This window comes from Quercus lobata, chromosome 11, assembly GCF_001633185.2.
Source record: "Quercus lobata isolate SW786 chromosome 11, ValleyOak3.0 Primary Assembly, whole genome shotgun sequence".
NCBI lineage: Eukaryota > Viridiplantae > Streptophyta > Magnoliopsida > Fagales > Fagaceae > Quercus > Quercus lobata.
Window position 1 is genome coordinate 54663850 of NC_044914.1, and position 24423 is coordinate 54688272.

Below are 24423 nucleotides of genomic sequence, written 5' to 3' on the forward strand. Positions count from 1 at the left end.
CTTGCTTAATAAATGGAATTAGGGTTTATCACATGCACACACGATGAATTCAACATGCAAATTGATGGATAACATATTGGATGATGTGATATGAATGTTGGCCACCATAGTCTAGAAGACTGGTTTCACCGGGCAAGGTGGGTGCCTAACACCTTCCCACCTTGTAACATAACCTCCAAGCTTAGATCAAGGGTTAGTAGATCAAATGCTTATCCATGTAATTTTTGATTTTTAGATTGTAACTAGGAAACAAAACCATGTACTTTTTCTTAAATTGTATCTAGGACCAAAGTCATGTAAATTTCCTACGGTCAATGTAAATTCAATTTCAAATAAATAAAATGAGTAATTTTTCAATTTTGTTTTTTTTATTTATTCCAATAATTAAATAAGTGGCGACTCCATTGTAAAACTCTTAATCTAAAGGGGAAAATATAACTAGTCGAATCTCCATTTTGAGAGGCAATAATACGACTCCACCCATTCATGTGGGTTTGGCCCAACATCCTATAAAACGGGCCGGGGGCACGGTCTTTCACAAATTTCAACCAAACTGGTGGCATCTAATAGGTTCTAAGCCTTGAACTTAGTTCACAGCGTTTATCAAAGTGTTATTATTTATGAATTAGCTATATTTATCTTGATCTTGCTGTTTATGCCTTTTTAAGATATGTTTATCTCACTTAGAGTTAGCTTCTTCATAATTGGTTCATCTTTTTTTTTTTTTTTTTTTTTTGGACAGAAAGATAAGAAAATGTGGATTATTACTTTCTTTCTATCTGGTATGTTTTAATTCCTTACATAGTCATGTTATATATATATATATATATATATTTTTTTTTTTTTCATCCTAACTTGAAAGTTGATTGTGCTAAGAATATTACGTCACTCAACTATAGAAGAATGAGAAGGTTATGATGATACAAAAGAGTTGAATTTTGGGATGGTTTGGTTGCGTTTTGATAGGGACATTGGCCAAAGTTTAAGTTTTTGGTGGTTTGAGAGAAGGAATTGGGTTTTATATTTCGGATTGTAGCTTGCTTTGTTGGTTGGGTTTGAGACCTTTGTGGGATGGGGCTTGGTTGTGGTCCTTGTGGGCAATGAAGTTGGTTTTGGAAAATTTGTATTTAATTTGTTTTTTGTTTAATGTTTTCATTTGTTTATTCATTAGTATTTGGGAATAAAAATTTTAAATTTAAATGTAGAAGTGTAAGTTTGATTGATAACTAATGGTTCAATCATATGATGTTGCACGCACAAGAACTACATAAAATGTTTTGCATTTTGGTGAATCTTAGATGGGTTTAGGGAACTATAAAGGATTACAATATATAACTAATTGTGTGATTTGCATATATTTAGATATAAGTTATATTGGTAGAATATAATCCTCTAATAGATCAAGCACATGCCTATTGTTGGAGACCAAGCACATGTTATTTCTACTAACTATATAAAAAGAGCGAATAGCTCTATCTACAGTATTTTGGTTTATTCAAGTTTTGGTGAGTAAAATGGTGCGTTTGGGTGAGGTTTTAGTGGGAGACCAAACAAAGACAAAACTGAGAGAGAAATAAATTATCTTCTGGCTCAGGGAGTGGGGTACGTACTGTTTGAAGAAGAGAGAGGCCAGCAGAGAGAGAGAGAGAGGCTTGGTGAGAAAATACAGAAAGAGTGATCTCACTCTTTTCTTTGGACAAATCTGAGAGATGGAGAGTGGGGTGGGTTTGGTGTTTTTACTCAAATCACACTTCAGGTATTTTTTTTTTCTCTCTAAAAAATTTATCTTTCTCTATGGTTTGCTTCTTTTCTTCTTTCCATTCTTTTTGGTTTCATTTCTTAAAATTTTAACTAAATTTTCGGATGAAGAAGATGTAGCGGTTGTTTTTTGTTTTTGGTGTATTGTATTTGGGGCATGATTTCTGAATAAAGGTCTCTCTCCCTATGGTTGTATATATATAGAAAGGGTACTGTATCAACACAGGAAGATCTGACTACAAATGATGAGACCCATAAATGTTTTTGTTTCTGGTTTTGTTTTTTTTTCTATTGTTATTGTGAATTTCTAGGAGTTTTCAGAGGTTATGAAGTTTAATTGTTCAATTCTGATTTGGATTTTCAAGATCTTTATTTTTAGAAATACAATTTTGCCAAGTGATCAATTTTTATGCTTTGTATCGCTTACTGGTTCATTCTTGATCTTTGTATGATTCATTTTTTCTTTTCTTTTCTTTTCTCTTAATGGATTTGTAGAAACTTTAATTTTTGATGTGTATAACATACTCAAGTGCCAAGCTCTGAACAGTTCTTGGTTTTTTTTCTTTGTTTTTGAGGCCTTAGTAGAATTCTAATGGTATTTGGAACTTTGAATGTAGTTAGAAGAACATTCATGGATGCAGACGAATTGAGATGGGTACTTACACTTTATTCTTTCCTCCTTTAGTTCTATTAACTAAATCTTACAATACATTAATTTTAAAAAAGTTTTAATTAATATTTAACAAATTTACAAATTTTAGTATTCTATATCTCTCTAAATTTTTCTTTGGTTTATTCATTTCGCAAATCACTGGTGAGTCTTTTACATGAAACAAATACTTTGTATTTTGTCTTTTTAACTAGAAACCTCTAATTGTTTTAGGACCTACACTGTGCTTTATACTTTTTTTTTTTTGGCTGATTTCGCTATTTTACAGTTGCCTTAGTGTCTTCTCTTCTACTTTTAGCTTGGGATCTGTGATATGTTTGGTTCTATTGTCTCATAGGGCTGTTAATTTGTATATAGCTTTGTTTTGTTCAGTGAAAATTTACTGATTTATCAAAGAGCAATCACCTATATTTTTATTTATTTTAATTTTAGAGGATACTATCATCTGTGCTCTAACATTGGATGTGTGAATAAATTTTTTTTTTTTTATATATAATATGGAGCATATTAAGTGATGGGAACATATTAGATTAATTACCTAAATCTATAATTCCCTTATCCTAATCAATTTTATTCATTTTACCCCTAAAACACTATCATACAATTGGATGGCTAAAGCTTATTTGCATGGGGAATTTTTAGACTACACCTTGAACAATTTAAAACAAAGTTTGAAATGTTAATGAAATTGGTAGTTCTTGAATGTACCGATACTTATAGATTACTGATTGCATTCTTCTTTCATACACTTTGTACTGCTTTCATTCTTTTCTTTGGTATGACAGCCAGTTAAAGGACCTCAATCTAATGGGAGTTCAGCCTGCTGAATTTAAAAATCTTTGTCATTTGTGAGAACTATAAGAAAAACATACATGTTTTCTAGCATTATAGAAGTCATTTAACCTAATCATGTCATCATTTTTTTGCTGAATTTTTCTTAGAGATTATTGATTTTGGAGAGTTGTTAGTGAGTAGTCCATGCAAGGTCTGTTGCTTGAGTCTAGGGAAATTGTCTGATATGTGACTTGTTTGTGATAGTTTTCCACTGTTTGTGTAGGCCCTGTAAATAGCTTTTTAGAACTATTACCGTGTACTGTTAGTGTTAACTGTATAGCTGTTCCAATTAGCGTGATGTTGGTTTTATTGACTCGAGTTGGGTTGTGGCTTAATTTGTTGATTTGATTTTTGAAAAATTAAAAATTCTATTTAAATAACCAAACTAGCTGTAGTGCTGTGTTTTGTTACTTTGGTCCTAGATATAATGTTTATTTTTTGTTTTCTTGACCAAAGGTTTTGTTGTGGATTATTGATATGTGGATTGTAATAGTTTTAGGATGCATTAAGAAAGAGTTTGGTGGAATTGTTAACTAAGAGGGGTAAAAAGAACAACCTTTAATTGAGTTCATGTTTTGGTGTTTTAAATCATTGGTTTTTACCTTATTTTTTAAATTTGATATTGCCCTCATGTTAGACTTTCGGTTGGTTAAGTTTTTGTTATACTATCATAAAACCAACTATGATTATGATCGTTGTGTTCATTTCAGGTGGCATGACGATATCACTTGGTAAGATAAGAGATTTATGGTGTTGACAAGTTTTCTTTTGAACTTCAAGATCGAACATTCAAAATTAATCCCTTTAAGAAGAAAAAATTGGATCAACTTTTGCGTGCAAGGACAGCCTGGAGAGAACTATAGTGCTTTACTGTTATGGTGCTACTGCAACAATAGAAAAAGAGATATTCATTGTAGCTCTTAGAAAAGCTCTTGGGGAAGGGTTTATTTTTTATTTTTTATTTTATTTTATTTTTTTATAACTTTTGGAAGTTTTTGGAGATTGATTAATGATTAGGTTATACTTTTACATTGTATAGCTCTAAAAAGATAACTTAATTATATAGATAAATCCGTATCTTATATGTAATTATTCTAATCATGTAGAAAAATTTGTTAAGATTAAGAAATTAGTATTATCTATGCATTTTTTAGTATAAAACCTTGTGGTTTTGTGTTATCTAATGAAAAATATAATTTTTTTAGTAAAACAAAGGAGCGGCACGTGCCTTGCACGTACAGCCCTAACTAGTTCTTTTAAAATATATGTAATCTGACCAATAATGCTTTGGATTGCAAGGGTACTATAGTGCAACAACATGAAGAGTTGCCTAGCAAGATAGCATGTTGAGAGATGCTAGGAGGATCCTTCAATGCTTATTGTCACTTATAAGGGTGAGCAAAAACAAAAATAGTAGACTGCATATGTAAGATTTCAAAATTGCATCTACTTTGGGTTGATGCAATTTAATTTTTTGTTTTAAGTATTTTTATTCTCTTTGATTATTAAATGTTATCTTATTGTATTATAAAAAATAAAAGATAATATATATTATTCTATTACATAACATGATTTGGGTAATTTGGTGTTTATTGTTATATATATATATATATATATATATATAAACTCAACCGCATCCTCCATATAATTAAATTTTTTTTTATATTTTCTCTAATTTTTTATTTAAAAAAATTAAACATATAATATTTTATTTAAATTCAAATAAATAAAATTGTACTCATTTTTTTAACATTTACATTTTCTCCAACCTTTCTCCTTCCTTTGGGGTTAAGTTTTGTTTCTGAATGTTATGTTTCCTTAGCTTTTCCACCTGAGTTGGCTTAGGCCTTGAGTTTTAAATTCAAGACTACTCATTTTTTTACTTAATGACACGTTAATATATGAAATGGCAAAGTAATTTTTCTAAGGTGATGAGATTAAAAGATTTATCAATCGGTAGGTTTGGAAATTGCAAAGCACGCCTATGATTTGTGAACTAGATACTAAGGGTATATTTGATAGCTGTTTTTCTTCTTATTTTCTGTTTTTAAAAATAATTTTCTATTTTTGATATAAATTCACTATATCTGGAATACATACGTGGGTGAATTTATCTCTCTTGAAAAGATGGTGAAATCATTAAGGAGCTTCCACTTAAAAGGGTGGGAAAGCTGTGATTCCCCAAGTCTCTATACCATGTGTGTTCTACTTTTTATTATTAAAAAAAAAAAAAAAAAATGCATGCAAGTATTCAGTTCTTTACGGATTGTAGTGAGTTTTAAGTAAAGCTCCACTCACAGGAAAGCAATTCGTATATAGTAAAAGCCATTGGCAGTTGAGAGCAAATCTGAGTTTATGGCGCATGAGCAGCTACTCCAATCAGATTTAGAAACATGTTAGTGTACATAAAACAAATATGCGCTAGTAGAACACTTAAAAAGAACACTGAATGATAACATACTTTCCTCGTTGTCTTGTACTTTTTAATATAAAGAAAATTAGAAGGAAAAAAAAAAAAAAAAAAAAACAGATAGTAATAATGGTATGATGGTTTTAATTGTGATATGACTAAATTAACTAAAAGCTTATTTAATCTTCAAATCTTCTCTCTACTTTAGTTCTTCCAGTTTCTTCAAAATTTCACCACATAATTGCAATTTGCAAATCATATTTTGCATTACGATTCTATTGATTGGTCTGTGACAGTGCTCGACTGACAGCACTTCCCCATGCATTAAAAAAAAACTGGATAAAAATGAATGACCCTTCAAGTAGAGGCCACGTCACATAAAATCGTGATCCAATACAGAGACACTACGTGGCAACATCAATATCTGTTGTTCACTCTCCTTCATCAATATCTCTCTCTCTCTCTCTCTCTCTCTCTCTATACAGTACTACACAGTGACACAGAGAGAATGGCGTTGAGGCTGCCCACTCAGCTGGCGACACCTGGCAGATTCCACCACCACCACCGCAGTAAAACCTTAGTGTCTAGAGCACTGTCATGGAAGCGCACTATAGCACCGGACGCCGCTCATTTCTCTCCGCTTTCTTCTTCAACTTCCACCGGTACTACACTTTACTTTCTCAGCTGTGAGTTTTTGTTAGTTATTTGATGATGTATGTTTGAATATTAGGGAGATGCAATGTGGGGCCGAGGGTGATGTGCACGGCGGAGACAGTAGGGGTAGTGAACCTAGCTCCGGGGACACCGGTGAGGCCAACGAGCATACTGGTGGTTGGGGCGACGGGAACTCTAGGAAGGCAGGTGGTGAGGCGTGCTCTCGATGAAGGCTATGAAGTTAGGTGCCTCGTCCGGCCTAGACCTGCCCCTGCTGACTTCCTTCGCGATTGGGGCGCAATTGTTGTCAATGTATACACATACTATACCTTCTCTCATACTTGTGTTCATTTGAGAATAGGATCATGTCTATTGCATTTGAAATAAAGTGAGAAAGCCCATTTCACAATTAAGATTTTTTTTTTTTTTTTTTTTTTGATGTGGCAAATTGAAAAGCTGACATGGGGTGGGATTAGATAAATCTTTATGACAGATGGGTTGAGGACAAAAGATTTTATTTGTTGTATTTGACAGTGTAAAAAGTGCCCTTTAATTTAAAACTTTTTGAATGACGCGACAATGGATATGCCTTTAGATTTGTAATATTTTGACTTTAAGGACGAAAATAGAACATAGACCAAATTTAAAGCAGCTAAATTTTGAAATATAGATTCTATAGTGATACTTATCCACTAACAAGTGTCTCTGTTAAATCGATTGATCTTGGCTGCACCTAGCTGTGGGAAATGGTTATTTGGGATTTTGCTTCAAAATTATGTTATTTGGCATAGACTACTCTTTTTGAGGAGTCTGTAAAGTTTTGGTAATTTCATGACAAATCTGAGGAGTGTAGGCACCTGAAGTTACATTAGCAAATTGCCTTGAAAAGCTGTCGTTCTGTGGAAGACCACTTATATTTCACTTCGACTGTTTTATTGTTCGACTAGTGGAGGATATGTGCTTCTTCTCAATATAGATTTTGCTTCTTGTTTTCATAAATCTTCTTTTCCAGGTGTCTGATAAAGTGTCATTAGTATGAATTTCTGTATGATCATGTTGAGAGAATTTTCACTTGGAAAGGTTGGTAGTAGCATCTGGGTTGGTTGTATGTTGCTAAGTGTCTAACTTTACTCTGTTGAAGTTCGAGGACTCATTTTAAAGTATTTATTGAGCAGGCAGACCTTAGCAAACCAGAGACCATACCTGCAACATTGGTTGGTATTCATACAATAATTGATTGTGCCACAGGACGACCAGAAGAACCCATTAGGAAGGTAAGTTTTGTGTTGAAAATTGATTTCATTCCTTTTTTGATGAATGATTTGTTTCTCTCATTATGTTTCTTATAACGATCAAATCAGCCTAGACTTTTATACTATAAATTGATGCATCCTTTTAACTGGTGAGGTAGGAAGGGGTTGGAGATGTCAGTGTCTTTCTTTCTTACAATCCTTCCATGTGCTGCTTAACTTAGAATGTGTTTGTACTGGTTTCCAGCTTAGCTGTGAAGATACATTTCTTTTGCTTCCTTTGGCTTATTACATTTTATTTGTTTCCTTCTTTGTTCATGCTTGTTTTTATCATTTCAAAGTCTACAATGCTATTGTTCAATTAGTCCCATTTTCAAATTAATCAACAACTTCTGGAGTAAAAAGGTTCCCCTAAATTTGTCCAGTGGGTTCTAGCATCTTTGAAGAATACTGGACAAATAGGGGAACAAGTGTGTGTGATGATTTCCTTTCAATAAATTGTCCCAGAATATAAAAAAGAAAGTCATCTCCTTTGACATTTGAGAAGTTTTCATGTGTTGCAAACAGTGCTGTATGATGGATTGTTTGGCCATATCTAATCCATTTTTTTTCTGTTTAGGTAGACTGGGAAGGAAAAGTTGCTCTTATACAATGTGCAAAAGCAATGGGAATCCAGAAGTATGTTTTCTTTTCCATCCACAACTGTGACAAGCATCCTGAAGTTCCACTAATGGAGATAAAGTACTGCACTGAGAAGTTTCTTCAGGACTCAGGCCTAAATCACATCATAATCCGGTTATGTGGTTTCATGCAAGTAATTATCATCTAAATGAAAATTTTGGACATGCTCTTCTATAAAATGATTTGTGACAGAATTTATTTTTGACTTAACTCTGTGCTTCTGGTTATTGTCCTCATACAATAGTCCTCCCTTTTCCTTATTCTTTCTCATTCCTCCTTAAAAATATAATTTTTTAACAACTGATCATTAATATTTATATCTAACGAAACTATTGCTTCCTTGAGATAAGTTTGCAAATTGAAGAGATGTATATATTGAGTGTGCTAATAGTTTCATGGAGAAAATTAGGCTGACATTTTTATAATATTATCTATCAAGTATGTATACAAATACAATGCCATAGAAATGTTCATGCTCATAAATGACTTGAGCCAGGGAGATGATTGTGCGAAACAGTTGGTTATTATATATGTATGTGTGTGGATGATTCTTTCCTGCTTCTAAGTCTTTTTTTGTGTATGGCTTCAAATCTTTTGTTTCATATTAGAAACCAAGTGAAAATGCTTCATACCAATTTTCCAGGGCCTCATTGGGCAGTATGCAGTGCCTATACTAGAGGAGAAATCTGTATGGGGAACGGATGCTGCAACAAGAATTGCTTACATGGACACCCAGGTAAGTATTGCCTAAATTGCTTACATGGACACCCAGATATTCTATTTGCAAGTAGAATATCTCGTCAGTTTCTAATGACAGTCTCATTGTGTATTAGGATATAGCTCGCTTGACATTTATAGCTTTACGCAATGAGGAAATTAATGGGAAGCTTCTCACATTTGCTGGTCCTCGTGCATGGACAACCCAAGAGGTGAAGAAGACTATTTTTACTTTTTAAAATACCATAATCATTTGCCTAGCATTACCCTAACGTTGTTTCTTCCTACTGTTCGTAGTTTTGACTCTTGTTGAACTGTTTAATTGTTAGACAACATAGGGAGGGAAATGGCAACTAAAAAAGAACCTCAAACCAGAATCTATTTATGAGTGGCTAGCTTTTTATTTCTTTTTAAACAAATTTTTTGTAACCAATTAACTTTTGGTAACACAGTACTTTTATGCACCCTGTGTTGAAGGGTAAATCCTGTACTATGTGGCCTCCTCCATGTGTGAGTGTGTGAGTATAGATGAGAGAGAGAGAGAGAGAGAGAGTAAATGATCAATGGCTTTGGATAAAAGTGAATGTGCATTCTCTTTCTTATTGTATATTAAAAGTGCGTTCTTGTTTTAGGTGATAACATTGTGTGAGAGGCTTGCAGGGCAAGATGCAAATGTTACTATTGTCCCAGTCTCTGTGTTGAGATTGACTCGCCAGGTGACTAGGTTTTTTGAGTGGACAAATGATGTTGCTGACAGATTGACATTTGCAGAGGTAATAAATTATACATTCCTGTTTATTCCCATAAAAATAATAATATGCTTCCTGTGTTATTTAAGAACCGAATAAACTTGAAAAACATAAAACGAGGAAATAAATGGAAGAGAACAGCATAGCTGAAGAAGGGGTGGCATATAATATGCTAAGATGTTATGTTCTCAACCGCTATACAGCGCTTGATCATAGACACATTGCAACATCTTGATTAGAGGAGCGTTTCTTTTGTTAATGGCTCAAGTATACATAATTGAGATGACAAATGTCCTTATTGGGTGCATTTGTATTTTGTAGGTGCTCACAAGTGACATTGTTTTCTCTGTTCCAATGAATGAGACATACAAACTTCTTGGTGTGGATGTGAAAGATGTAGTTACCCTAGAGAAATATTTGCAAGATTATTTCACAAACATATTGAAGAAATTGAAAGATCTCAAAGCACAGTCAAAGCAAACTGACATCTACTTCTGAATGAAGTCCATTTTGTAACTGTAAATGTAGCCATGAATGTATCAACAAGTTTGATACCTGATAACACTCATCAAAGAGGAATGCTATTCATTTAGATCCCTTTACCTCCCCCTTTTTTGTTTCCTTGCCTTCCAATCAGTAATGGTTTAGCCCAATGGCAACCCTACACTGAAAAGTTGAAAGTAGGTCACTTATTCAACACAAGCTCAATGAAACAATCATTAATGTTTCTCATATATATACTTTTCGTGAATGCTACTCTTGCTTCCAACGTGATCAAAAATTATTTTGGAATGATACCAGGTCTGTTGTAGTACGTGCTTGCTTTGATTCAAGGAATACACATATAAATATATAATCTGCAGCGACTTCATTGAAATCTTTGATGTGGGTGAATTTATCTCCTTTCAAAAGATGTTGAAATCATTATAAAGAGCAGCTTCCACTTAAGGGTGGGAGAGCTATGACTCCCCAAGTCCCTATACCATGCGAGTTCAACCTCTTCTTAAAAAAAAAATAAGAAAAAGAAAAAGAAAAAAGCACCGAAGTATTCAGTTCTTAATGGAAAGTAGTGAGTTTTTGACTTGAAGTAAAGTGCCTATCAACAAAGTCATTCGTGGATAAAACCGTTTGCAGTTGAGCAAAAATCATGAGTTTACCGTTCTTTATATGGCTGCATTTGGTGGATGAGCGGCTCCTCCCATCAGATTACGTACCTCATGAGTTAATCACTTCATCTATATATATAATAACAAGTAAAGTTGAGATAAAATTCAACTAAATTTTAAATTGGAATTCAATTAAAGTCTAATTTTGAGCCACATGTCCCAGCTAATCTAAGTTTTTAAATTTTTATGTCAAGTGAGTTAATTCAATATAAATATTGGATTTCAATTAGAGTTTAATTTTGTGATGTTTCCCATTTAATCTAATTTTTTTAATTTTTGTGCTAAATGAGTTAATTTAATGTAAAAAGCGAGGTGTTCAATATAAGTAAACCATAAAAAACACAATTTTTGAATGATTTTATATTTATGAGCATTTTTTTTATAGAGCTAAAAACAATTCAAGTTTATAATTTATCTATCTATATATATAGGTAAAATTGAGAGAAAATTTAATTAGATTTTAAATTGGAATTCAATTAGAGTGGATATATATATATATATATATATATGTATGTATGTCCCATCTAATCAAAATTTTTAAATTTTTGTGTCAAATGAGTTAATTTAGTGTAGAAAACCAGAAGTTCAATATAAATAAATCATAAAAAACAAAATCATATATCTAACACTATATATAAAATTAGAGGAAGAGAGAATTTGAATGATTTTATATTTATGAGCCTTTTTTTGTATGACTAAAAACAATTCAAATTTATAAGTCATATATATATATATATATATATTAATAGGTAAAATTTAGAGAAAATCCAATTAGATTTTACAATTGAAGTCCAATTTCGCGTTATGTGTCATAAATTATTTATTTTTAAAGAGAGTTTTATTTCTTAATTTTGGAATCAAATGTGAGACCATATCATAAATATCCATTCAAGTGAGTTATTGTGTACAAAAATCAAAGAGTTTAGAATTACTAAATATACTATCGCACACCCTTGGCGCGATGGTCACTTCACAGGTATAAGTGCTTGTGAAGTGTGGGAGGAAAGGGCCGGGGTTCAAGTCTCCAGGAGGGAGCTTCACATATATATACACTTAGATTAGGTTAGAGTAGAATTCTATCTTGTATAAACAAAAAAAAATTAATAAATATAAAAATATTTAAAAAAATGGACAATTTACATTGTCTACATAATAATATTTTTAAAACTTTTTAAAGAGTTAAAAAAATATATAAGAATGACTATCAATAATACTTAAATTATATATGTAAGAATTATATTATGCATATTAATATGTACATTTTAAGTATATTTATGCATATGCATGAGGTTACAAGCTAGTTATTAATTAAAAGCTGGAGACAAACCCTAGATTTCTCCCATTTGGATCTGAATTCCCCTCTACACTTATGATAATTTTATTTTTTCAAAATTTCTTAAGAGCACTCACAGTAAAGTTACTAAAAATTAGTAACTTAAAACACTACTTTTTGAAGTAATTAGTAAAAATGTGGTGAAAGTTTGTTATAGACACAAAACTAACTCCTATTATTTGGGTGAAAACAGCATTGAAGTTAACACTCGAGAGCGAGAGCAAATTGGGTTTGTTTTGTCAATCAAAACCCCAAAAATCACTTTCTTCGTCTCTCCATTGTAGAGAGAGAGAACACCACACCATAATAGTCCATAGGTCAGACACACTTACTAGGTCAGTAACAGAATTATAGGAAAACAAACGAAAATTGTTCCCTACCAAAGACCGCTTCTCACCCTCAAAATCACATATATTGTAGGGTAAATTTCACAAATATACCTGAAGTTTGGGGTAATGCCAATAAAGTCCATAACATTTAGAAATTTACCATCTCAGTCCAATACCCAAATGGCTTGTTATTGCCGTTATCTTTCGCTCTCTGTCAGAACTCTCCTCTTTCTCTTATTCCTAACTCTGATACTCTCTCCGATTTCTGTTTTCTTTTTCTTCACTTCTCTCTCTCTCCCCCTCTGATTTATAATTTCTCTCTCTTCCTCTGACCTTTCAGTCCATAACCTCTAATTCTCTCTTCGTCTGTCCGGTGGCATCGTGGTGGTAGGTTCACTGATTTCACCTCTCTCTGTCTTTGTGGTGGCCCCATGGTTGTGGGTTTTGTAGTGGGTCGGTGATAGAGGATATGGGTTTTTTGTGGGTGTGTTGGAGTTTTGTAGGTTTTGGTTTGGATTGTTGGTTTGGGTCTGTTGTGGGGTGGTCGGTGGCAGATTGTTAGAAAGCCACAGAGGAGATGTGATGAAGATTTTGTGGGTTTGAAATGTTTGTGAATTTGTTGATGCATGTGGTCTGTGGTTGCTGGTTCTGGGTTTGTGGATGAGTTTTGCTGATGGGTTTGTGGGTTTTGTTGACGCCATTGTTTTGCTGGATGTGTGGTTTTTGCTGAGAAAGTCATTGTTCTTCGATTTTTGACTTTTAGGGAGAGGGATGAAAGAGAGGAGAGATGTAACGGACGTTACAAACCGTTTGGGGATAAGGACTGAGATGGTCAGTTTTTAAATGTTATGGACTTGATTGATATTTCCTCAAACCTCATGGAATGTTTGTGAAATTTGCCCTATATTGTATGTAATCGTGTCTCTTTCACATCCTCCAAAAACATCTTTCAAAACCCACAAACAAACCCGAACATCCAAATTTCTCTGTCTCTCTATATGCAAATCTTCCTGTAATATTATCGAATGGATTTGAGGAGGCTTTGCAGTATCACCAAACCCACCCCAATCTTCTACCCCATCACCCGCCCTTTAACCTGCGTGACCTCTTCACCCTCCCACAACAACCAAAACCAGCCTCCTCAGCCTCAGCCGCCATTAGAGCTCGAGAGCTATCCACCAAAGCCTCCCAATCAGAGTTTGCTCAACTGGGTATCTTCTATTCTCTCAAACCCATCTTTAGATTCTTCTAAATGTAAATCCCTCATACCCCATTTGTCCCCTCACCACTTTGATACTATTTTATTCTCTGTAGCTCTTATTAACTCCAATGCCAACCCCAAAACCACTCTCCATTTCTTTTATTTTGCGTCTCAATCTTTTAACTTTCGCTTTACTTTGAGATCTTATTGCATTTTGATTCGTTTGCTTATTCTATCCAACTTGGTTTCGCCTGCAAGATTGCTTTTGATTCGTTTGATTGATGGGAAAATGCCTGTTTTATCCTATGCTAACACAAAGAACCTACATATTGAGATTGCCACTGTGATGGCAGATTTTAACTCGACCACGACGCCCCAGCGGGCTCTTGGGGTTCAGGTCTCGGATTTGCTGGTACATGTTTATTGTACCCAGTTTAAAAATCTGGATTTTGGTGTTGATGTGTTTTGCTTATTGGCTAGAAAGGGTATGTTTCCGTCTTTGAAAACTTGCAATTTTTTGTTGAGTTCTTTGGTGAAGGCAAATGAGCTTTCAAAGAGTTATGAAGTGTTTGAAATGACTTGTCAAGGAGTTTCTCCTGATGTTTACTTGTTTAGTACTGCAATTAATGCGTTTTGTAAGGGTGGGAAGGTTGAGGATGGGATTGGGTTGTTCTTGAAAATGGAGGAGGTGGGTATTGTTCCAAATGTTGTTACATACAATAGTATTATTCACGGGCTATGTAAGAATGGGAGATTAGACGAAGCATTCCACTTCAAAGAAAGGATGCTAAGAAACAATGTGAAACCTAGTCTTATAACATATAGTGTACTTATTAATGGTTTCGTGAGGCTGGAGAAATTTGATGAAGCGAATCGTGTTTTGAAAGAAATGTTGGACAAGGGTTTTATCCCGAATGAGATTGTATATAACACACTGATTGATGGGTATTGTAAATCAGGAAATATTAGTGAGGCACTGAAGATAAGGGGTGATATGGTAAGTAAGGGGATAATGCCTAATTCTGTCACTCTTAATTCTCTTACACAGGGTTTTTGCAAGAGTAATGAAATAGAACGTGCTGAGCATATTTTAGGGGAAATGTTATTAAGAGGGTTAAATGTAAGCCAGGTTACTTATACGGCAGTCATAAAGGGATTATGTATGAAGGCTAGGCTTGAGTCTGCACTACAATTCACTGAGGAGATGCTAACAAGAAACCTCAGACCCAGTGATAGGTTGCTCACCACATTGGTTGTTGAACTTTGTAAGGATGGAAAGCATACAGAAGCAGTAGAACTTTGGTTTAGGCTATTGAATAAAGGTTTGGCAGCCAATACGGTGACCTCAAATGCTCTAATTCATGGACTTTGTGAAGCGGGAAACATGCAAGAGGCTGTTAAACTGCTCAAGGAGATGCTGGAGAGGGGTTTGGTATTGGATAGGATCACATATAACACACTTATCTTGGGGTGTTGCAAACAGGGGAAAGTGGAGGAAGCTTTTAAGCTTAGGGAGGAGATGGCTAAGAGACAAATTCCACCAGACACCCATACTTACAATTTGCTAATACATGGGTTGTGTAACATGGGTAAAGTGGATGATGCGGTAAAGCTTTGGGATGACTGCAATAGAAATGGTATGGTTCCCAATGTGTATACATATGGGGTCATGATAGATGGATATTGTAAGGCGAATAGAATTGAAGAGGGTGAAAACCTATTCAATGAGTTGGTTAATAAAAACATGGAGCTAAATATTATTGTTTATAATACACTAATAAGAGCATACTGTAGAAATGGGAATATGACTGCTGCATTTAAACTTCGTGATGACATGAAAAGCAAGGGCATTCCACCTACTTGTAACACATATTCTTCTCTTATACATGGAATGTGCAACATTGGTTGTATTGAGGATGCAAAAGACCTTCTTGATGAAATGAGAAAGGAAGGTTTGCTGCCAAATGTCGTTTGTTATACTGCACTAATTGGTGGTTATTGTAAGCTTGGTCTGATGGATAAAGTTCGGAGTGTCTTGCTGGAAATGTCTTCGTGTAACATACATCCTAATAAAATTACCTACACTGTCATGATTGATGGGTATTGTAAATTGGGCAAAACAAAAGAAGCAACTAAGCTTTTACATGATATGGTAGAAAGGGGAATTCTCCCTGATGCTGTCACATATAATGCCTTGACAAATGGGTTTTGCAAAGAAAGGAAGATAGATGAAGCATTTGAAGTGTGCAATCAAATGTCCAATGGAGGAGTATCTTTAGATGAAATTACATATACCACACTGATTCATAATTGGCCTCAGCCCTCAACAATTGCAAATCAAGACTAATCATGAAATCTCAAGAGGTTGGGTTCTATAATTGATATTTTCTTGCCTTTATATTGTGACAAATCTTTGTTTCAACTTGTTTAAACAAATTTATTACATTTAATTGACAGCCCATGTTCTATTAGGTTATTTTATTTTTCTCTTAGGGAAGCTGATTGTAACCCAATGAACAGTCGTTGGTAACCTTCTCTTTGAGATTCAAGTATGATCGTGGAACTTCTGCAGCCTCCTGTGCTCTCCGCAAAATTGCTGTTGGTTATCTATATGAGTGTTTGCCTTTATCTTGGACCAGATTGATAACCAGCAGAAGAAACAATATCTTCTGCTTCACTTTGAAGGAGGTGTGTGCTTTCAAATTACCATTCTATCTTAGAGCTGGATATTATCCTATACAGTGTTTTAAATTTCTTTATCCCATTCCCATCTTGCAGGTCATATTAAGACAATCAGATAAAGCAGAATACCAGGATTCTGGTGATGAGAAGATTCTTAAATTACTATTTAACCACTTTGAAAGTGAGGAAGAAGGTGTTAGTAATGTTGAAACAGAGCGACCGGGGAAAATTGCACTCATTGAACCTGAAAAACTTGTTACTGCACTTAAGGTATCCGATTAGATAACTTTGTTAACTTTTCCTCAAGCTTATGATGATTATTCTATATTTACATTTGATGGGGTTTATATCTTCGTTTTCCATTCTTATTCTAAAGACTGCTTTTTTTCTTCTGCGTTTTTGATTCTGCAGGGGCTAATGTGAAAACGATTCCAAATCGGTACTTGTTGATTGATACTAGTGGAGGCTTGAATCAACAAAGAACAGGGGTGAGTTTTTTTTTTGTTTTTTTTTATTAGTATAAGATTCAGTTGCCGAATTTGATTTCGGTGTAGGCTTTTAGGTTTGAATTAGTCTAACTTTGGTGTGATTGTTAAGAAATTTTATGTAGGATTCTGTGATTAGATTCGAAAGGATTAAAATATTAGGCTTTGTCATTTACTTAATTGATTTTGCGGTTCTTTTGGTGTTAAATGTGGACTTGGGCAGCTCATTGCAGCTAAAATATTAAGAAATGAATTGAAGATAAGAGTTTTGTATTAGTTTGTGATAAGTTTTTTCTGTGCAATTCATGTTGTACAGTAGCAGTACTTCATCTTTGTGTTGGCGGTGTTTACTGTGTCAATTAGATTTGTTTTTGACTGGTTCTAAATTTCCAATTTTGACTTTTTTTTTTTAATAAATGATGAAAAATATTATCTGGGTTGGTAAGTGAAATAAGTGAAACCCCGTTTACGTGTAACTTTCTGAGAATCATGGTTTTGAATGAATAGTTATTGTTTTCAGTGTTCAAGAATGAATCCAGAGATATAATGGGCCATGATTTGATGGGTATTTTGCAGAATTAGTTTTTGATTTTTACCTTACTTGCTGCAGATAACAGATGCTGTTGTTGCAGCTTACATATTGAATGCTACTCTTGTTGTTCCCCAACTGGATCAGAAATCTTTTTGGAAGGATACCAGGTTTGTTGTAATGTTTGATAAGTAAATTAGAATTAGTTTCAAGCCCAATGTTCGATAAGTAAATTAGAAAATATATATAGGCTGTCAAACTCATTTAATCTGGTGTTTGCTGCAGTGAGTTTGCTGAAATCTTTGATGTGGACCAATTTATCTCCTTTCTTTCAAAAGATGTTAAAATCTTAAAGAGATTGCACCAAACGGAGGGAAAGTCTTGAGTCCATATACCATGCATGTTCCAAGGAAGTGTAATCCAAAATGCTACCAGAGCCGTGTTTTACCTGTTCTTATAAAAAAGCATGTAAGTGATCAATTCTTTATGGAAAGTAGTGAATCTTATAATCAATTCATTGAATGTCATGGACATTGTTTAAGGCTGTAAAATTTTCATATTTGATATTTCGATTCCTTTAACAAGAACAATAGATGTTGTTATTGAAAAAAAGAAACAAAATCAAAATCTTCCAATGGAAGATAACATTTCTTCCTGTTGTTTTGTTTACTGTATATGGTAAATGCCCACTTAATTGGCTAATCTTTAGGAATGCTTTTTCTAGTATTGCATCTTCCATGGATTCAGCTGTTAAGGGCCTGACAGATTTCTCTGGATTTACCTTTCTTTCATTCTCAGATAATTTATTTAATTTATTTTAATTTCTTGCTTAGCAATTTCTACTTCAAATTAAAAAGAAAAAGAAAAAGAAAAGACATTTCAGCATGTTTTGATGGATACTTTCAGAATTGAGGTACACACCTGTAAATGATTTTTTATTCTTGAATCAGTTATTTGATTCCATAATTAACACTTTGCGGTTACCCTTTTGATGCTGCAGGCTGTTCGGCTCTCTAAGTTTGATTACAGGCTTTCAAACAAGTTGGGTACTCAATTACAAAGGCTGAGATGTAGAGTTTACTACCATGCTTTAACATTTACCGATTCTATTGTTGAAATGGGAAAAAAGTTGGTGGGGAGGATGAGGATGAAAAGCAAGCATTTCATTGCCCTGCATTTGAGGTATGTACAGATAGTTTCCAACCATTCTTTGAATATATTTCATCTGCATATCTTCTCTCATTCGTGATGTTAGACTGTTAGTTGACTCTTTCAGTCTACCTTATACTGTGTAGAATTTGTATTTTTTTTTTTTTTTTTTTTTTTAAGAATCAGTCATTTCATTAGAAAAAATAGAATACTAACACCAATACAACAACCAGCAGCACACTGCTTCCAACTATGTACAACCACCCAACTGTAGTAACTATTTGCAAAACAAGAGGTGTAGTGCAGCAAACCAAAAATAGAATTTGTATTGTTCGAGTTCATATGAACATGATACCCAAGGAATAAATGTGAATTTCTCAATATTTTCAGAAAAGAGTAGTTTGTCTATTTAGTCTTTTGGATGAGTATGTGCTGCTTGTTTGTTATGATATTTCAATGGATAGAGACAGGCCTTTCCCAAGTTCTTTATATTTCAAAGGTTTTAGAAGTACAGGGGAAAAAGTTGTTGATACAAATTGCATTTTCATGCTTTAGGTTTGAACCTGATATGCTTGCATTTTCTGGATGCGATTATGGTGGGGGGAGAAAAAGAAAGAATTGAACTTGGTGAAATACGGAAGAGGTGGAAAACTTTACATGTGAGACTCCACTTATTTTTAGAAAAGGTTATTCAACCTCTTTAGCGGATTAGGCCTGTCTGAATATTGAGATGTTTATTTTGGCATGATATGCAGACAAGGAACCCTGACAAAGTTCGAAGGCATGGACGATGCTCACTCACTCCGGAGGAAATTGGTCTTATGCTAAGAGCATTGGGTTTTGGAAGTGATGTTCACTTGTATGTGGCATCAGGTGAAGTATATGGAGGTGAAGAGATATTGGCACTTCTCAAAGCACTCTTCCCAAATTTTCATTTAAAAGAAACCATAGCCAGCAAGAAGGAATTGGCTCCATTTTCATCATTTTCTTCTCGCATGGCTGCACTTGACTTCATTGTTTGAAATGAAAGTGATGTTTTTGTCACCAATAACAACGGCAATATGGCTTGAATGTTAGCCGGGCAAAGGTATGCTAATTATATATTTATTGTCTTTTGGTTCTGTTCATGCTATTTAGTTTTAGAACATGAAATTGGCTTTAGAATTGAAGTGGGTTTTTGCAACAATTGAAGTGCCATGGTTTCGCCAGGGGAAGACGTTCTATGGGTTCAGAGAAGATATATATACTATATAGTTGAAGTTTGTGTGTAAATTGCCTTCACCTTTTGAACTTTCAGAACATTTAAATTGTTCTTATAAGGATCAATCTGGTGGTCCATAGAGTATGTCATTCTTATTGTTGCTTCCAAGTACACCTTTATTATCTCTACTGCAGATGAGAAAGGTAAATCTGTTCACTGTTTATACATAGTAACATAAACATGCTTGTCTATGCAGAAGATACTTTGGGCACAAACCAACAATCCGTCCAAATGCTAAAAAGCTGTACCAGTTGTTCATGAACCGAAATAACATGACATGGGAAGAGTTTGCCTCCAAAGTTCGAACTTTTCAGATTGGCTTCATGGGAGAGCCAAATGAGGTGAAGCCTGGCAGGGGTGAGTTTCATGAGAACCCTGTATTGTGCATATGTGAGAAGTCCGGGAAAAAGGCCAAGGTGGTGTTGATTCTCCAAAATGAAACTCATAATCGCAATACAAGTGGTGAGGAGGATAACACAATAAAGATAATGGTGATGTGACAGACTAGCAGTCAATGGAGGATGAGCTAGAATGGTCTGATATGGATTATATGGAGAATGTAAATAGGCTTCAAGGGAAAGGGTTCCCTAATGGATAAATAGATTAATCTTAGGACAGATGGGTAGAGTACAAAATTCAAACTTTCTGATTTTGGTTTTTGGGATAATTTGTAATATTTTGACTTTTAAGGGATGAAAACAGAACTTAGACCAAATTTCAGATAAAAGGTATTTGTGTATATGTGTGCGCGCACGCGTGTGATGACACTCCAGTCAGACACGGTGTTTGTTATTAAATTTTGTTACAATCCGCCTTTTGCATGGTGCCTATAAAGAGCTACTGATCACGATTGAAGGCTGCCACTACTACCAGTACCATGGTTACCTTCAAATTTAAAGCAGCTAAATTTTGAACTATAGATTCTATAACAAAGTGATACTTATCCACTAACAAGTGTCTCTGTTAAATCATTTGATCTTGGCTGCACCTAGCTGTGGCAAATGGTTATTTGGGATTTTGCTTCAAAATTATGTTATTTAGCATAGACTACTCCTTTTGAGGAGTCTGTAAAGTTTTGGTAATTTCATGAAAATCTGAGGAGTGTAGGCACCTGAAGTTAACATTAGCAAATTGCCTTGAAAAGCTGTCGTTCTGTGGTAGACCACGTATATTTCACTTTGATTGTTTTATTGTTCAACTAGTGGAGGATATGTACGTTTTCTCAATATAGATTTTGCTAGTTGTTTTCATAAATCTTCTTTTCCAGGTGTCTGATAAAGTGTCATAAGTATGAATTTCTGTATGAACATGTTGAGAGAATTTTCACTTGGAAAAGGTTTGTAGTAGCATCTGGGTTGGTTGTATGTTGCTAAGTGTCTAACTTTACTCTGATGAAGTTCAAGGACTGATTTTAAAGTATGTATTGAGCAGGCAGACCTTAGCAAACCAGAGACCATACCTGCAACATTGGTTGGTATTCATACAATAATTGATTGTGCCACAGGACGACCAGAAGAGCCCATTCGGAAGGTAAGTTTTGTGTTGAAAATTGATTTCATTCCTTTTTTGATGAATGATTTGTTTCTCTCGTTATGTTTCTTATAACAATCAAATCAGCCTAGACTTTTATACTATAAATTGATGCATCCTTTTAACTGGTGAGGTAGGAAGGGGTTGGAGATGTCAGTGTCATTCTTCTTACAATCCTTCCATGTGCTGCTTAACTTAGGATGTGTTTGTACTGGTTTCCGGCTTAGCTGTGAAGATACATTTCTTTTGCTTCCTTTGGCTTATTACATTTTATTTGTTTCCTTCTTTGTTCATGCTTATTTTTATCATTTCAAAGTCTACAATGCTATTGTTCAATTAGTTCCATTTTCAAATTAATCAACAACTTCCGGAGTAAAAGGTTCCCTTAAATTTGTCCAGTGGGTTCTAGCATCTTTGAAGAATACCAGACAAATAGGGGAACAAGTGTGTGATGATTTCCTTTCAATAAATTGTCCCTGAATATAAAAAAGAAAGTCATCTCCTCTGACATCTGAGAAGTTTTGATGTGTTGCAAACAGTGCTGTATGATGGATTGTTTGGCCATATCTAATCCTTTTTTTTTTTCTGTTTAGGTAGACTGGGAAGGAAAAGTTGCTCTTAAACAATGTGCAAAAGCAATGGGAATCCAGAAGTATATTTTCTTTTTCATCCACAACTGTGACAAGCATCCTGAAGTTCCACTAATGGACTGCACTGAGAAGTTTCTTCAGGACTCAGGCCTAAATCACATCATAATCCGGTTATGTGGTTTCATGCAAGTAATTATCATCTAAATGAAAATTTTGGACATGCTCTTCTATAATATGATTTGTGGCATAGTTTATTTTTGACTTAACTCTGTGCTTCTAGTTATTGTCCTCATACAATAGTCCTCCCTTTTCCTTATTCTTTCTCATTCCTCCTTAAAAATATAATTTTTAAAAACTGATCATTAATATTTATGTCAAACGAAACTGTAGCTTCCTTGAGATAAGTTTGCCAATTGAAGAGATGTATATATTGAGTATGCTAATAGTTTCATGGAGAAAATTAGGCTGACATTTTTATAATATTATCTATCAAGTATGTATACAAATACAATGCCATAGAAATGTTCATGTGCTAAAATGACTTGAACCAGGGAGATGATTGTGTGAAACAGTTGGTTATTATATATGCATGTGTGTGGATGATTCTTTCCTGCTTCTAAGTATTTTTTTTGTATGGCTTCAAATCTTTTGTTTCATATTAGAAACCAAGTGAAAATGCTTCATACCAATTTTCCAGGGCCTCATTGGGCAGTATGCGGTGTCTATACTAGAGGAGAATTCTGTATGGGGAACGGATGCTGCAACAAGAATTGCTTACATGGACACCCAGGTAAGTATTGCCTAAATTGCTTACATGGACACCCAAATATTCTATTTGCAAGTAGAATATCTCGACAGTTTCTAATGACATTCTCATTGCGTATTAGGATATAGCTCGCTTGACATTTATAGCTTTACGCAATGAGGAAATTAATGGGAAGCTTCTCACATTTGCTGGTCCTCGTGCATGGACAACCCAAGAGGTGAAGAAGACTATTTTTACTTTTTAAAATACCAAAATCATCCTAGCATTACCCTAACCTTGTTTCTTCCTACTGTTCGTAGTTTTGACTCTTGTTGAACTGATTAATTGTTAGACAGCATAGGGAGGGAAATGGCAACTAAAAGAACCTCAAAACAGAATATATTTATGAGTGGCTAGCTTTTCATTTCTTTTTAAACAAATTTTTTGTAACCGTTTAACTTTTGGTAACAAAAGTACTTTTATGCACCCTGTGTTGAAGGGTAAATCCTATACTATGTGGCCTCCTCTATGTGTGTGTGAGAGAGAGAGAGAGAGTAAATGATCAATGGCTTTGGATAAAAGTGAATATACATTAAAAAGTGCGTTCTTGTTTTAGGTGATAACACTGTGCGAGAGGCTTGCAAGGCAAGATGCAAATGTTACTATTGTCCCAGTGTCTGTGTTGAGATTGACTGGCCAGGTGACTCGGTTTTTTGAGTGGACAAATGATGTTGCTGACAGATTGACATTTGCAGAGGTAATAAATTATTCATTCCTGTTTATTCCCATAAAAATAATAATATGCTTCCTGTGTTATTTAAGAACCGAATAAATGAGGAAATAAATGGAAGAGAATGGCAGAGCTGAAGAAGGGATGGCATATAATATGCTGAGAAGTTATGTTCTCAACCGCTATACAGCGCTTGATCATAGACACATTGCAACATCTTGATTAGAAGGAGCATTTCTTTTGTTAATGGCTCAAGTATACATGATTGAGGTGACTAATGTCCTTATTGGGTGCATTTGTATTTTGTAGGTGCTTACAAGTGACATTGTTTTCTCTGTTCCAATGAATGAGACATATAAACTTCTTGGTGTGGATGTGAAAGATGTAGTTACCCTAGAGAAATATTTGCAAGATTATTTCACAAACATATTGAAGAAATTGAAAGATCTCAAAGCACAGTCAAAGCAAACTGACATCTACTTCTGAATGAAGTCCATTTTGTATCTGTAAATGTAACCACGAATGTATCAACAAGTTTGATACCTGATAACAGTCATCAAAGAGGAATGCTATTCATTTAGATCCCTTTACCTCCCCCTCTTTTGTTTCCTGTCTTCCAATCACTAATAATTTAAACCAATAGCAACCCTACACTTAAAAGTTATAAAGTAGGTCACTTATTCCATACAGCTCAATGAAATAATCATTAGTGTTTCACATAGAAAATTAGAAATAACTCCTTGACTTTATGCATCCCCATTTTCATGGGATTGGGCTGATTTAACCCAGGAAATTTTTTTTGCATGAGCCTGCCTTCAAAGTTTGTGTTTCCAAATGTTTGAAGTTGGCTTCCAAATGAAGCTATGTGAGTGTGTTGGATGTTGGACAAAGTTAAACTCAAATCAACATATGATCTAACAGGACTCAGCTAGACAACCCTTTTTTTTTTTTTTTTTTTTTTTTTTTTTTT

The 24423-nt window shown here is 34.3% G+C and overlaps 3 protein-coding genes across 10 annotated transcripts; all 3 read left to right on the top strand.

Moving 5' to 3' along the window:
• The first annotated feature begins 6120 nt into the window (after nt 1–6120).
• Nucleotides 6121–10479, top strand: LOC115968714 (protein HIGH CHLOROPHYLL FLUORESCENCE PHENOTYPE 244, chloroplastic). The gene is made up of 8 exons (XM_031088197.1): nt 6121–6334; nt 6403–6638; nt 7502–7600; nt 8196–8390; nt 8901–8993; nt 9091–9186; nt 9607–9747; nt 10045–10479. The coding sequence occupies exons 1-8, from the start codon at nt 6181–6183 to the stop codon at nt 10219–10221; spliced, it is 1191 nt and encodes a 396-aa protein (XP_030944057.1). The 5' UTR covers nt 6121–6180; the 3' UTR covers nt 10222–10479.
• Nucleotides 10480–12895: 2416 nt separating this feature from the next.
• LOC115967521 (pentatricopeptide repeat-containing protein At4g19440, chloroplastic) lies at nt 12896–21378 on the top strand. Of its 8 annotated transcripts, none has more exons than XM_031086635.1 (11): nt 12896–16116; nt 16225–16440; nt 16531–16704; nt 16846–16922; nt 17530–17618; nt 17734–17916; nt 18449–18630; nt 19153–19256; nt 19353–19684; nt 20055–20215; nt 21290–21378. In XM_031086635.1, the coding sequence occupies exon 1, from the start codon at nt 13577–13579 to the stop codon at nt 16097–16099; it is 2523 nt and encodes an 840-aa protein (XP_030942495.1). In that variant the 5' UTR covers nt 12896–13576; the 3' UTR covers nt 16100–16116; nt 16225–16440; nt 16531–16704; nt 16846–16922; nt 17530–17618; nt 17734–17916; nt 18449–18630; nt 19153–19256; nt 19353–19684; nt 20055–20215; nt 21290–21378. The 8 variants fall into 8 exon arrangements, with proteins under 8 accessions (XP_030942495.1, XP_030942493.1, XP_030942496.1 ...); XM_031086633.1 differs by having other exon boundaries at nt 20055–21194; nt 21290–21370; XM_031086636.1 differs by lacking the exon at nt 21290–21378 and adding an exon at nt 18282–18361 and having other exon boundaries at nt 20055–21283.
• On the top strand, nt 19744–24047 carry LOC115967177 (protein HIGH CHLOROPHYLL FLUORESCENCE PHENOTYPE 244, chloroplastic-like). The gene is made up of 8 exons (XM_031086241.1): nt 19744–19823; nt 20055–20349; nt 21290–21388; nt 21982–22167; nt 22676–22768; nt 22866–22961; nt 23340–23480; nt 23763–24047. The coding sequence occupies exons 1-8, from the start codon at nt 19744–19746 to the stop codon at nt 23937–23939; spliced, it is 1167 nt and encodes a 388-aa protein (XP_030942101.1). The 3' UTR covers nt 23940–24047.
• The last annotated feature ends 376 nt before the right edge of the window (nt 24048–24423 follow it).

Bases quoted from the DNA above. Each gene is read 5' to 3' on its own strand.
- LOC115968714 (XM_031088197.1), top strand. From the start codon at position 6,181: ATGGCGTTGAGGCTGCCCACTCAGCTGGCGACACCTGGCAGATTCCAC. The intron at 6,335-6,402 runs GTACTACACTTT...TTTGAATATTAG, and splicing joins TTCTTCTTCAACTTCCACCG to GGAGATGCAATGTGGGGCCG. The intron at 8,994-9,090 runs GTAAGTATTGCC...ATTGTGTATTAG, and splicing joins TTGCTTACATGGACACCCAG to GATATAGCTCGCTTGACATT.
- LOC115967521 (XM_031086635.1), top strand. From the start codon at position 13,577: ATGGATTTGAGGAGGCTTTGCAGTATCACCAAACCCACCCCAATCTTC.
- LOC115967177 (XM_031086241.1), top strand. From the start codon at position 19,744: ATGAAATTGGCTTTAGAATTGAAGTGGGTTTTTGCAACAATTGAAGTG. The intron at 22,962-23,339 runs GTGAAGAAGACT...TTCTTGTTTTAG, and splicing joins GTGCATGGACAACCCAAGAG to GTGATAACACTGTGCGAGAG. The intron at 23,481-23,762 runs GTAATAAATTAT...TGTATTTTGTAG, and splicing joins ACAGATTGACATTTGCAGAG to GTGCTTACAAGTGACATTGT.